This window comes from Callorhinus ursinus, unplaced genomic scaffold (genome assembly GCF_003265705.2).
Source record: "Callorhinus ursinus isolate GAN/ISIS: 27379988/994484 unplaced genomic scaffold, GSC_fseal_2.0 scaffold122, whole genome shotgun sequence".
In the NCBI taxonomy this organism is placed as follows: Eukaryota; Metazoa; Chordata; class Mammalia; order Carnivora; family Otariidae; genus Callorhinus; species Callorhinus ursinus.
Window position 1 is genome coordinate 643,192 of NW_027397184.1, and position 12,860 is coordinate 656,051.

Consider the following 12,860-nt stretch of genomic DNA (forward strand, 5'->3'; position numbering starts at 1 on the left):
GGGGGGGGGTGCAGGCTGGGGTGGCCTGTTGCTGGCCCACAGACTGGGGGGCTTAAAGCAGAGGAAGCGTATCCTCACGGTTCCGGAGGCTGGATGCTCGGTGAAGGGGTGTGCCGGGCTCTCTCCCTGGGCCCCTCCCCTCTTCCGGTGGTTTGCTGGCCATCGCTGGCCTTCTTCGGTGCACGGGAGTGCCCCCGGATCTCTGCCCCCACCAGCACATGGCCTTCCTGTTGGGTCTCTTTTTCCGTTGCTCTTTTTTTAGTTAACTTTTAATGCAGTAAAATCAGGATACACGACATTTACTTTTTTGTGGGGGAGGGGCAGAGGGAGAGAGAGAATCTCAAGCAGACTCCCCACTGAACGTGGAGCCTGATGTGGGCCTTGATCCCCCAACCCTGAGAGCATGACCCTGAGCTAATGCCAGGAGTCGGCCGCTTAACCCACTGTACCACCCAGGGGCCCCCAAAATTTACCAGCACTAAGCATTTTTAATACACGTACAATCCGGTAGCATTAGGTGCCTTCACGGTGTTAGGTCACGATCACCTCTGTCACTTGTAGAACTTGTTCATCGTCCCAAACTGAAGCCGTCCCCGGGAGACACAGACTCCCCAGCCTCCCCTGCCGGCACCACTGTTCTGCCTGTCTCTGTGAGTTCAGCCTCGTGTAAGCGGGCTCCTACCGTGTCTGTCCTTCTGTGTCCATATGGCCCAGAAGCTTCAGGTCACAGAGGCCAAGGCTGAGGGAGCATTTGAGGCCCAGACCGGCAGCCGTAGCTCTTCAATTGAAGTTAATTAGAATACAGTTGACAATGCAGTGTTTCGGTTGGACTAGCCTCATCTCCAGCGCTCGGTGAGCGCATGGGTCTTGTGACTACCCAGCTGGACAGCAGGTGCACAGAATGCATCCATCCTCCCGGAAAGTTCTGTGGGGGCATACAGTTGTAGGCTCATGGAGATGAAAGAGAAATGACAAGAAACATCATTGGACCTGGGGCCAGAATGTGCTTTGCTGTCAGGACGTTGTGGTTGTCCTTTGTTGAGGAAACGTGAGGAAGTACCATCTGTAGACAAGGACGTGTGGGATCCACGTGGATTTGCTGATGTGGGTGCTCTGATTGTGGAAGGGGAAGTCTTTGTTCTTAGGTGCACTCAGATGTTTGGGGGGGCAGGGGGTTCGCATCTGCGGTTTGCTCTTGCTCGTTCAGAAAACACCGTATGCACACAAAGCCAGTGAGTCTGTGTCGGCCGTGACCGGGGACCAGCCGTGGCCCGGTTGGAAGGAGCGGCCCAGCCCAGCTCCGGGGCGGGGGTTGGGCACGGCCCGCGGGGGGGCACACGGGCAGGTGAGACGCCGCTCGGTTTATGCCGGGCCTGCCGTAGCTTGTGATTGCGGCCTTCCCTTCGTCTCTGTCCCTGCGTTTGCATTTTCGGTGGGTGGCACACGCTCTGCTTCTCTTGCTGTCCAGCCCTGGGCCCTTAGGGAGTTGTTGTTGATGAGGACCCCCGCACCATGCATGCCACTGTCCCTGCCTCAGGGGACGCCCTTGCCAGCTGGACCGGTGGGCCGACGCTCCCACGCCCAAGCGCCCACGGTTCCGTCCGGGTACACAACCCAGCGAGATGTCCGGTTGGAAAGCCGGCCTCAGGAGCCGAAGCCACTGTCCCTGGTCCTGCAAGTGGGAATCAGCAGACAAGCTTCGAACCTGGGGCCGAGCCACTCCAAATCCTGCTCTCCAGGCCACCTGGCCTGCTGCCCCCGTGCCTTCCTTACCGGGTCCTTCTCCATGGGGACTGCCGCCGGCGATCCCCTTCAGCTCCCAACCCCAAACCTCCCGCCCCAGTTGCTTTGCCACGCGCCGTGCGGGTGGGAGCTCAGAGGTGGGGTTGCTGGGTGGAGGAGGCGCCCTGCCTGCGGGTCTGGGAACTCTAGCCCTGGTGCGTCCCCTAGGCTCCCGCCGTGACTGGTGTGTGCCGTTCCCGGCGTCCTCCACAGACAGGACAGCTTCCACGGGGGCAGGTCTGTGCCGGGGAAGGCGGTCAGTGTGTGCATGCAAGTGTGCCTGCGTGTGTTCGTGCTCTGTTTTTGCTGACTCAAGACCAGCATATTTCCGGTCACGATCATCTGCGCTGGATCCTCTGGGCGGGGCGCAGGACAAAGGGTCATGAGCGGCCAAGGTGAGCCGGGGGTGCTGGTGGCGTCTGGACCAGCGGGCCGGCGGGGCTGAGGCTTCCCAGGGCCGGAGTGCGCGTCTCTGCCGGCAGCCGGAAGCCAGAGTTTGCTGCGGTGACTTATAGACCCTACAGGCTCAGCGTTCTTCTCTTCTCTTCTCTAGTTCCTGTGCTTGAAGAACATCCGCACCTTCCTTAAAGTCTGCCATGATAAATTTGGACTGAGAAACAGTGAGCTGTTTGACCCTTTTGACCTCTTCGACGTCCGAGACTTTGGGAAGGTGAGTGGTCTTCTCCAGTGTCCGGGCACAGTGGCCGAGCACCGGCTCAGTGCGGGGTGGGCTTGGGGGGGCTGGACGGGACAGGCCTGGCCCCTCCAACACGGCGCTGTGAGGGCCTTCCCACCCCTGCGTCCTGCACGGGCAGGCTGGGGCTGGGGTGGGGACCGTTATATCTTCTGATGGGTGGTGGCTGAGGGTGTGAAGGAAGAGCTGGTTCTGTGCTGCCTGCAACCCCGGGGGGTCCCCAGTCTCCGTGCACTCTCCAAGGAGGGCACCACGCCCCCGCTCCCCCCCCCCCCCCCCCCCCCCCCGGCGGTGGGCATAGCCCCGGCCAGACAGCCGCTTCCCGGACTGCCCGAGGAGCTCATTTCCACCTGCTGATGGGAAACATCAGAAGATATTTATTGCTTAATTTATTGGAGAAGCATTATCGGGGACTGGGTGTTTGAGGAAATGTGCTGTGAATACATGATTTATGAAATGCAGGGAGACTTCTGTATTTGCTTTTGCAAGTGCGGAGAGGTCCATTCCAGCGCTAGGATTACCATCAGTAGCCAGGACTTCCCCATGAGCCACCTGGCCTGATGGGACTTTCCCTGGGTTCTGGAATTCGCTAGAAAGGAGATTCAGGGACCCCCCCTCAAGAGCCCATCCCTGTGTGATCGCCACTTCTTACCAGTTTCTGTTTCTCCTGGAAAGGCTCACTCGAGTCCTGCTGCTGGGGTACCCCTGCCTGGGGCCCCAGGCCGCCCTGCTTCCCTGTGCCCGGGGCACGTGTGCTGGGGCAGGAGTGCCGAGGGTGGGATGGGGCCGTGCTGGTGCCCTTTCCCGTCAGTGGGCTTCTCAGTTCCCTGGGGTTGCTTTCAGAGGGTTGGAGCTCCTCTCCTGTTCCTGTTCCTCCTCGTGCACGGCAGTGCCCTGGGCAGGGAATGCACGCACACACGTACATATATACTCACGCACAGAACTGCTATTTACAGTAACTGTGTAGAGAAAAAGGGTACACCCTGGCCAAATTTATTTCTTGGCCGGCGGTTAAAATGCAGATGATCCAGTCTATAATTTCATTTTAGTTTTGATTTGCTACCGCTGAATGCAATGATGTAAATAAGACGTACATAAATTTAGATAAAACTCTCATTGTACGACCCACCAACCGTGTGGTCACGCAGTTTGCAAGGGGGTGCCCCTCGTGCTCATCAGAGGTTCCAGTGAGGCGGCTTGGCTCCAGGGTGATGTCCCAGCTGTGTGCAGAAGGGCTGCGTGGAGGCTGTGCTGGAGCTGGCCTCTGGTCTGCCCACATCGAATTGGTGATGCCTTGCCATGCCGTGGCCTCTGCTGTGGAAGGCAGGAGTGGGCAGTGGATTTGGACCAGGAGTCGCGGTGGAGCCTTGCCGGGTGACGCCTCGGACCTGGTCGCTGAGCTGCGTGCGGGGACGTTGGTTCATGCCTTGCACTGAGGACCCTTGGCTCCGGGAAGGGCAGGGCTCGGGGAGAGCTCCCCCCATCCCGCCTCTGCTCTCCACGTTGTGACCCTTGAGTCAGACTCCTTGAAAATCTGGCCCTGCTAACTGGCTGGATGACTTGGCAGGTGACCCGGTGCCTCTGACCTCTGTTTGCCTGGCTGTGGGAGGTGGCGAGGCGTCCAGCCCCGCAGTAGGTACTCCTGAAATGCTGAGCATTTGTCGCTGTCCCCCCGCCCCAGGTTTGGCCGAAACGGAACTAGACCCTTGTAGATCTGTGGTCTCTGATTTTTTTCCCACTATTATTTTACTCATAAGCTGCACCTTTGGAAGACAGAACCAGAGAGCTAAGCACATGGACTGCGGACCCTTGCAGGCGTGCCCAAGTGACTGGCTCAGTTTCTCCAAATCTCCAAATCCTACTTGTAAAATGGTGGTAAGAACACCACCCTCTGAGGTCTGCTGAACAGGAAGTAGAATTGTGTTTCTGGAGCGCTTAGTCCCCGGCACACGTCCCAGGAAGCTCACCCTTGTTCTTTGCCTCCCTTCTCCTTGGTCCTTTGGCATCTTGTTGGCTGCGTGGAAGCCACGTGGGGCTCCAGCAGAGCCTGACCTGCCCCCGCCCCCCGCCCCGTCCTCCCCGTCTGTCTGGCTGAGTGTCCTCGTTGAGCTCCCCCTGCCCCGCACGTGATTCTTATCGAGGTAAACCCGTGGTTAGCATTTCCAAGCTGGGGGCCAGCCGAGGTTTGGGGCACTGGGACGTGCTCTCCCCGTAGGGGCCACTGTTCCAATCTGTTTGCTTGGCTATAATCCTTCCTGATGTCCAGGGGCGGGATACCCTGGAAAAACCCACACAAGCAAAGCCCCAGCGCCCATGGCCTGCTTTGCTTGGTACCCAGGCGGACAGGACTCTCCCACCCCTGGAGGGTGGTGCTGGGCAGGGCGCAGCAGTGGACAGGAGGGCTTGCTGATGGCAGACTGCTGAGAAGGAGCACGTCTGGTCTTTATTCAGGTGTTACCTCCTGAGATGGGCCAGGCAGGGAGGTCCCTGTGCGTCGCTCCATCGGGGCACAGAGACAGAGCGTAGGTTCTGTGCATCACTTCAGGGATGTTCACGGAGGCTTCCCGTGGGCCCGAATTCGCCTTCTGGCCTCCAGGAGCTCAGTCAGCAAGGCCTGGCAGTTCCAGATGGGCCTGGTGGCCCTCACTGACGTCAGACCATGAAGATGTGACTGCTCGCTCTGCCCTCCCGCTGACCCCCGCTGCTGCCCCGGAGCGCTGAGTCCCAGTTGGCAGGAAGGCAGCGTCTGTCCCAATACTGAGCACAGCGCTCTGTAGGGTCAGAACTGACCCTTTGTCTCCTGGGTGGGTGAGGCCAGGGGGGCAAAAAGAGTGATGTCTAGAGCCAAGTCTGGTTGCTGCCTGGAGCCTGTGTGGAGGGGGTGCTGACACTTACCCTGGGGGAAGGGTTTGGGACTGGCTGGCGGGAGGCTGCCCGGGCTGGGTGTGCGGGGCCGGGGCCCGGAGGGGCAGGTTTCCATCTCACTTCTTGATGGTTGTCTTCCACATACAGTCACGGCGTTCTGGAGTGCAAAGGATCCTTATGGAATAGCTGGTTAGTTAGTCTCAGGCTGCTTTAGAAATTTCCAATTTTTTGGGGGGGGCGTGTTATTTAAGAAGGTTCGATTGCGTTCAGATCCGGTCCCTGTCCTGGGTTCCTTGTTCTTTTTCTAAGCACCTGCTTTTCAGCTTCCTGTCTCCCGTGTTGCTGGAGTCACTCCTTGGGGAGAAAAGGCATTGATGCATTCATTCATTCCTCCGTCCACCCACCCACCCATTCATACACCCATGCACACATCTGCCTACCCAGCCACCCACCCATCTACCTACCCACCTGCCCAGCCATGCATCCATCTACCTCCCTACCCACCCAAGCCACACACCCATCTACCTATCCACCCACTTAGCCACGCATCCATCTACCCACCCGCCCAGCCACCCACCCATCTACCCATGCATCCATCTATCCAGCCACCCACCCATCTACCTACCCACCTGCCCAGCCACGCATCCATCTACCTCCCTACCCACCCACCCAGCCACCCACCCATCTACCTATCCACCCACTCAGCCATGCATCCATCTACCCACCTGCCCAGTCATGCATCCATCTACCTATCCACCCGCCCAGCCACCCACCCATCTACCTATCCACCCGCCCAGCCACACATTCATCTACCCACCTACCCAGCCACCCACCCATCTACCTATCTACGTACTCAGCCCACTCAGCCATGCTTCCATCTACTCACCCACCCAGTCATGCATCCATCTACCCACTCACCTACCCAGCCACCTACCCATCTACCTATCCACCCGCCCAGCCACGCATCCATCTACCCACCTACCCAGCCACCCACCCAGCCACCCACCCATCTGCCTATCTACCCACTCAGCCATGCATCCATCTACCCACCCGCCCAGCCACCCATTCATCTACCTACTCACCCATCTACCTGTCTGCCCACTCAGCCACACAACCATCTATCCAGGCGCCCAGCCACACATCCATCTACCCACCCGCCCAGCTATTAGGCACTTAATTTACCATGCATTTTTGAAGCACTCACTAGGCTAGAGATAAAAGGGAGAGAAAGACTTGCATGGCTTTTGCCCTCCAAGGGGAGGCCCACATTAGCTCCTGTGCCATTAATTATAGAAGAAAGGAGAGAGTGGAAACCCTAGAACTTTCCCAGAGGCTGCCCGGCTCTGACCCACCTCTCAGCCATGACACTGGAGGTTTTCCTCTGTGAGTTCGTTGTGCGGAGGATCTGGCACACTGAAAGCATGGCTTGTGTTCTTAAGGGAAAGGCTAAGGCCCCCTCCCCGGGGATACCGCTGTGGAGAGCTGGGCTGATTGCCACATTCTTCCTGTGTACAGACCGGCCTGAGCCCTGGCCCTTGGGCATCTCCTTGGGCCTTTCTGCTGGGGGAGAGTGGGCCGAGCAGGGCAGGTGCAGAGGGAGATGTTGTTTGGGGGCCCACGAAGCTTCAGAAGGTGTTTACTTAACCAGGTTCTCTGCTCCCTGGTGAGACTCTGGGCAGAGGCCTTGGGGCAGTGGGCAGGTGGACCCCTGGAGGCCCTCGAGGGCTGCGGGAGCCCTGGGTGCAGCCAGCTACTGAAGGAACGAGCCCCACTCACCAGAGGAAGCTGGCCAGGTGCTTTCTTTCTAGAGCCTTCTCTCATGTGGGTCCTGTTGGAGCAAGGTATGGAGGTGGCCGGCTGGAGAGAGAGGGGCTTAGCAAAGCAGACTTTGCAAAGACTTGGGCTCCTCGAGCTTTCCTTTCTGCAGGATTGAGTTTGGGTGGGGCTTGCTGGTGGGAAATCCCGCCGGTACGTGGACCCTTCCTCTTTTCCCTTCATGTCCTCTGTTGGATGCACAGGGCCCAGCGTGGGAGGGGGCGTGGGAAGGCCACACAGGGGTCCTGCTTCGGCTGGATCTTCCAGGGAACGCCATTGCCCTGGCTTGCAAGCTGATTGGGAATTTTGGAGAGAAGATGCTGGTGAGACCGCAGAGTTTCTGTGGCTTTCTTCTGGTATTTCGGTTCCTGGAGAGTGCAGAGAATAATCATGACCAAGGGACAGCTCCACCTCCTGATTGTGCGCTGGCCCCGTAGGTTGGCTCACATGATCTTCCCGTGCACTGAGACGTTGGGTGTCCTCACCCCACCTCACAGAACAGGAGGCCAACCCCAGCCAGCAGGGAGCTGCCCTTCCTGGGCCCTGCTCCCCACTCACTCCCTTCCCTGGGCTTGCCTGCAGGCCGCCCCCTGCCCAGAACTTTCTCCCCATAGCTGCAGGGCCGCCTTCCTCCCCTCTGTGGGTTCTCTGTTCAGATCTCACTGTTGAAAGGGGTGGCGTTGCTCCCTTTGCTGCTGGCTCCTTTGTGGGCAGCACTGCCAAGAAGCAACTCGTCCTTTCTTGGTGTGCCTGTCACCGTCCACCTCCTGGCCGTGGGGAGTGGATCTTACAGGAGGAGACTGGGAATCCTCTAGTCAGGACAGGGGTGGGGGCACCTCGCAAGAGGCCCTGGCGCCCTCCGTGGGTCAGCTGCCTCGCTGGGGCCCGAGGAGACTGGGCCTCCAGGACTTCCCCCCAGGTGGCGCCCCATCGCCTACGTCAGGGACCCGTTCCCAGTGTGGGCCGCCCCCAGCCCAGGCCGCCCTGCTCGCCTGGGACCCACAGGTGCCCCTGCTCAGCGGGGCTTGCTTTAGCCTCCATTTGGGCAGAACGGATGATCCTCGAGGAAGGTCTGCACACCCTCCAACAAGTGGGTTTAATTCTTTGATTTATGATTCACGAAGACATTGTTTAGGCTCAGAAACTGTAGAGGTGGTTGAAGCTGGCCCTCAGCAAGGCTGGGGCGGACCCACGGGCCGCTCCTTAGTTTAGTGTGTGAAGCGGGGCCGGGGCCGCCGCGGGAGCCCCATCCCCCCTTCTTCCCACGCTCCCTCTTGTCCTCCTGCCAGGAGCCGTGGCTCACAGGTGCGGGGCTCCCTGCTGGCTTCCTTAGGTCCCTCAGGGGCCTCATGAAGTAGGGAGGTACCTGAGGCCCAGAGAGAAGACGCATCTTGCTTGGGCCCCACAGAGACAGTGGAATCGGGGGTCTGTTGGGGTCCTGCTGGGGGAGGGGGGTTCCGAAAGAGCAGGCTGTTGTTGTTTGGAAGACGCACGGCAGTGAATGCTTGTCTTTCCAAATGAAGGTGAGAACAGGTGCAGGTAATTCCCTCCTGCAGTGGATTTCAGACCACTTTGGGCCCCTCAGGAGGCCAGGAGGAGGCTGGGAGGGCAGGGCCTGCTGAATCAGAGTGAGACTACTCTTACCTGCTTTCCATATAGCATTTGCCTGACATTTTGCTTAAATAAAGGGTTCCAAAGAGGCTAAAAATGTAGTTTGAAACCAGTGGTCCAAAACAGCCCAGGCCCCCCTCCCCAGGTTTGGGGCTTTGGTCGAGGGGTGGAGGAGGTGGGTTGTGGCAGGCCTGGTTGCACCTGCGGGATGACCGGATGATGTCCTGGGCGTGGGAAGCAGGGGCGCGGATCTGCATGCTACCCCATGTCCCCTTAGCTTCTGTCTGTAGGACACAGGTGCCCTTCCCCACCCCCAGCCCCCGTCTTCCCTCAGTTCCACTCCCTGTCTCTGCTGGGCACGCTCCTCTGTCGGCCTGTCCTTACCCCTACTCCGTCCCTGCAGGTGTGGGAGATCTGGCACGAGCTGCCCCCCACCCCGTGCTTGCCCATCAGCACGCACTGCAGCTCCCCAGCAGTCTACTGGGGAGCCGGCCCATGAGACGGAACCGGCTTGCTCTGCGAGACCTCCCGTGTGTTCCCGCTGTTGCTGTCTCCCCCTCTGCTCCTCCCACCAATCCTACCCACTGTTCGCTGTCCTGGGGCTTCTTGGCTGTGCTCGAGCTTCTAGAAGCCAGGTAGAAATGGAGCCGTTGAGACAGTTTTCAGAGCTCTGGATGGAATGGGGCCCAGATGGCACTGGGCTGGATTCAGAGGTCATCTCACCCCCTGGGGCCATAGTCTCCCCATCTGTAAAATGGGTCTGCAGCTCGGCCGTCCCTCTGAGAAGTGTGGAGGAGGACCTGGCAGGGTGCGGCCATGCGTGCTGGTTTCTGAGCCCGCAGCTCTTAGGGTGGTGCCCTCGTCCCCACCCCCGATGAGCAGGTGGCCGGTGGCCTTGGTGGGGGTTGGGGTGCGGCCGGTGGTTCCTGCCACCAGCTTGTGCTGCGTCAGCCCCAACATTGATTTCTCTGTTTAGCGTCTGCATCGATGAGCGTGTCCTCTGGGCGCTGTCTGGTCAGGGAAGGAGGTAGCAGGCTGCCTCAGGCTATCGATCAGACACCCTAATCTCAGCACCCAGGCCCTGCGCTGCCACACATTTGCCTGTCCCCTCCTCGTGTGTGTTCGCTCACTTGCGGAGTGCAGAGCCCTGGGTGCTTACTGGAGGCCGCTCTTTTGATGACTCGCAGACACTGACACTGTGGTGACCGCCTGCATGTCCCCGGCCAGGCGCTCTGGTCTCAGAGTCCACTGAGCACTAACGACTTGTTCAGATGCGGGAGCTGCCCCAGGCCCAGGAGGGCCCACGCGGGGCTGGCATCGTGGCTTTCCTGCTCCAAACAGTGCCTCCTACTCCCTGAGGGCTGTCCCTTCCAGCCACGGGGAGCCCACCCACTTTCCGGGGACTTGGACAGGCAGGCACACACATGCACACACACGTGTGCACCCCCTGCATGCACACACGTGTGCACTCACATACACATCTGTGCAGAGTCAAAGGGGCCCTTCAGACGCTGACCTGCTGTTTCCTAACTGGGGTGGGGGTGGTTTTCTTTGCTCCCTTCCAGACGCAAGCCATTGGCCGACGCAGCCTTCGTGGTGGCGGAGGGAGGCGGGGGCTTTCGGTTTCAGTGCGGGAGTCCTGAAAATGAACAGGTGTGACAAGCCGTGTGGTCTGGGCCTGCCCCCAGTGTGGGCTGGTCAGCTCTTGTGCGTGAGGCTGGGGGCCTCTGGGCCCTTGTGAGGGTCCCTCCAAACCCCTGGGCGGGGTCCCAGGGAGGTTGTGGCGCCCACACCTGGCCCGAGAGGTCTCCGAGAGGGGCCTTGGCTGAGGAGCGACCGGGACGTGTTGACATCCTTCTTGCTCGCGATTCATTTTCAGGGAGAGCGGACTCGGGGACTCTCTGGGTGCGTGTGGCGGCAGCGGTCAAACCTGCAGAGAAGCCGGGGATGGAGGAGATGGGGCCAGGAGGGTGCGCCCAGGCCTCACCGCACGAGGGCAGGTGGCTGCTCACCTCTCTGGGCCTCAGTTTCCCCATCTGTGAGCAGACTGTTGCCTGGATGACCCCTTGGTGGTGGTCGTCCCAGGCGTGCCTGTTGTCCCCGTGGGTGTCGGGCAAGCTGTGCATATCTGTGTCATCCTGTCTTGTGTGTCTGGCTTTACCCGGCGGCCCCACCCAAGCGGCTGAGAGCTAGCATTTTTCTCAGCTCAGCCTGGTGTGACTCATGCATGCCTTTTTTGTCTGTCCGCAGTTAATTAAATATTAATTGGCTAATTGTTTCTCCCCAGTGCCCCAAGACAGTGTTTCTTTTGAAGCCTGACAGCCTGATGCTTGCAGCAAAAAATGCAGAACGGCACTAAGAGGGAGAGAGGGAAAAAGTAGCAAAATGTAAATAATTAATTGCGACAAGGTATCCTTTCTTGGCACGCTGGGAGGCCCTTCTCGGGTAATATTGGTTCTTGCAAAGGCAAGGAGGGGTTTGTAGCCTCAGCGACCAGGCACCAGCAGCAGGGTCCGATCTGGGAGGGGAGGGGCGCCTCCTCTGAATCACAAAGTGCAGCCAGGACTGTGTTGGGGGAGAGGCCCCATGGAGGTTCCGAAAGCTTCACCCCGTCCTCCCCGCCCCACGAAAGGGTGCAGCATGCGGGCTCCCCGCCCCTCTGCCCCATTCAAGAATTAGGGAGCCTGTGGCTGTCTATCCTGGGTGGTCCTTTTTGACTTTCATTCTTTCTCTTTTTTATTTTTTAAATCTGTTTTTTTAAAAAGATTTTATTTATTTGAGAGAGAGAGGGAGAGAGCGCACATGTGCACACGCACAAAGGCAGAGGGAGGAGAAGCAGGCTCCCTGCCGAGCAGGGAGCCTGATGTGGGACTCGATCTCAGGACCCTGGGATCATGATCTGAGCCGAAGGCAGACGCTTAACTGACTGAGCCACTCAGGTGCTCTGACTTTAATTCTTTAAAAAAAATTCTGTGATAAAATGGACACAACATAAAATGATCATTTAACCATTTTTGTGCTCACGGCAGAGGCATGCAGCGTATTCACAGTGTGGTGGGACCACCGCTGCTGTCTTGTTCAGAACTGTTTCGTTGCCCCAGAAGGAAAACGGTCTCTCCTCGCCCATGTCTCAGCCCCGAGCAACCCCCCGTCTATTTTCTGTCTCTATGGGTTTGCCTCTTCTGGATGTTTCCTATGCATGGAACCCCTTCACATGTGGCCTTTTGTGTCCGGCGTCTCTCCCTCAGCATCCCGTGTCCAGGGTTCACCCACATCATGGCACCTGTCAGAATTCCATTCTTTTCAAAGGTTGGGTAGTACTCCATCGTGTGGATACATCACCTGCTGTTTACCTGTCGCCCGTGGATGGACCTTTGGGCCCTTTCTCCCTTCTGGCTGTCGTGAATCATGCTGCTGCGAACACGGGTGTGCAGATACCTGTTTGGGTTCCTGCTTTTGTATCTTTTGGGATCTGCCCAGAAGTGGAGTTGCGGATCCTGTGGTCGTTCAACGTTTAGTTTTTTGAAGAACTGTTCTAATATTTTCCACAGCAGCTGCACCATTTTGCAGTCCTAACAGGGCACAAGGGCTCCAATTTCTGCACATTCTTGCCAGCACTGCTTAGTGTGTGTGTGTGTGTGTGTGTGTGTGTGTGTGTGTGTGTGTGTGTGATACAACCGTCCTAGTGGGGGTGAAATCGTATCTCACTGGGGTTTGATTTGCATTTCCCTCATGGTTAGTAATGTTGAGTACCTTCTCATGTACTTACTGGCCATTTGTGTATCTTCTTTGGAGAGATGTCTGTTCAAGGCCCTTGCCCATGTTCTAATCCGTTCCTTGTTGTTGAGTGGTACAAACTCTTTATATATTCTGGTTATTAACCCCTGAGAGTTATGTGATTCACAGACACTCTCTCCCATTCCATGGGTTGCTTTCCACTCTCCCAAGAGTGTCCTTGGATGCATGAAAGATTTCAGTTTTGATGAAGTCAGATGTAGCTGTTTTTTCTTCTGTTGCCTCTGTTTTTGCACCCTGTCCAACAAATCATTTCTGAATCCAGCATCATGAAGTTTTTCTCTTACATTTACTTCTT

At 58.0% G+C, this 12,860-nt stretch overlaps 1 protein-coding gene across 1 annotated transcript in view; it reads left to right on the plus strand.

Annotated features, from left to right (window-relative positions):
- VAV2 (vav guanine nucleotide exchange factor 2) overlaps positions 1 to 12,860 on the plus strand; it is a 151,029-nt gene that overhangs the window by 12,796 nt on the left and 125,373 nt on the right. The window contains exon 3 of the mRNA XM_073889918.1: positions 2,336 to 2,452. Within this exon, the coding sequence (XP_073746019.1) occupies positions 2,336 to 2,452 (117 nt within the window). The remainder of the gene's footprint in view (positions 1 to 2,335; positions 2,453 to 12,860) is intronic.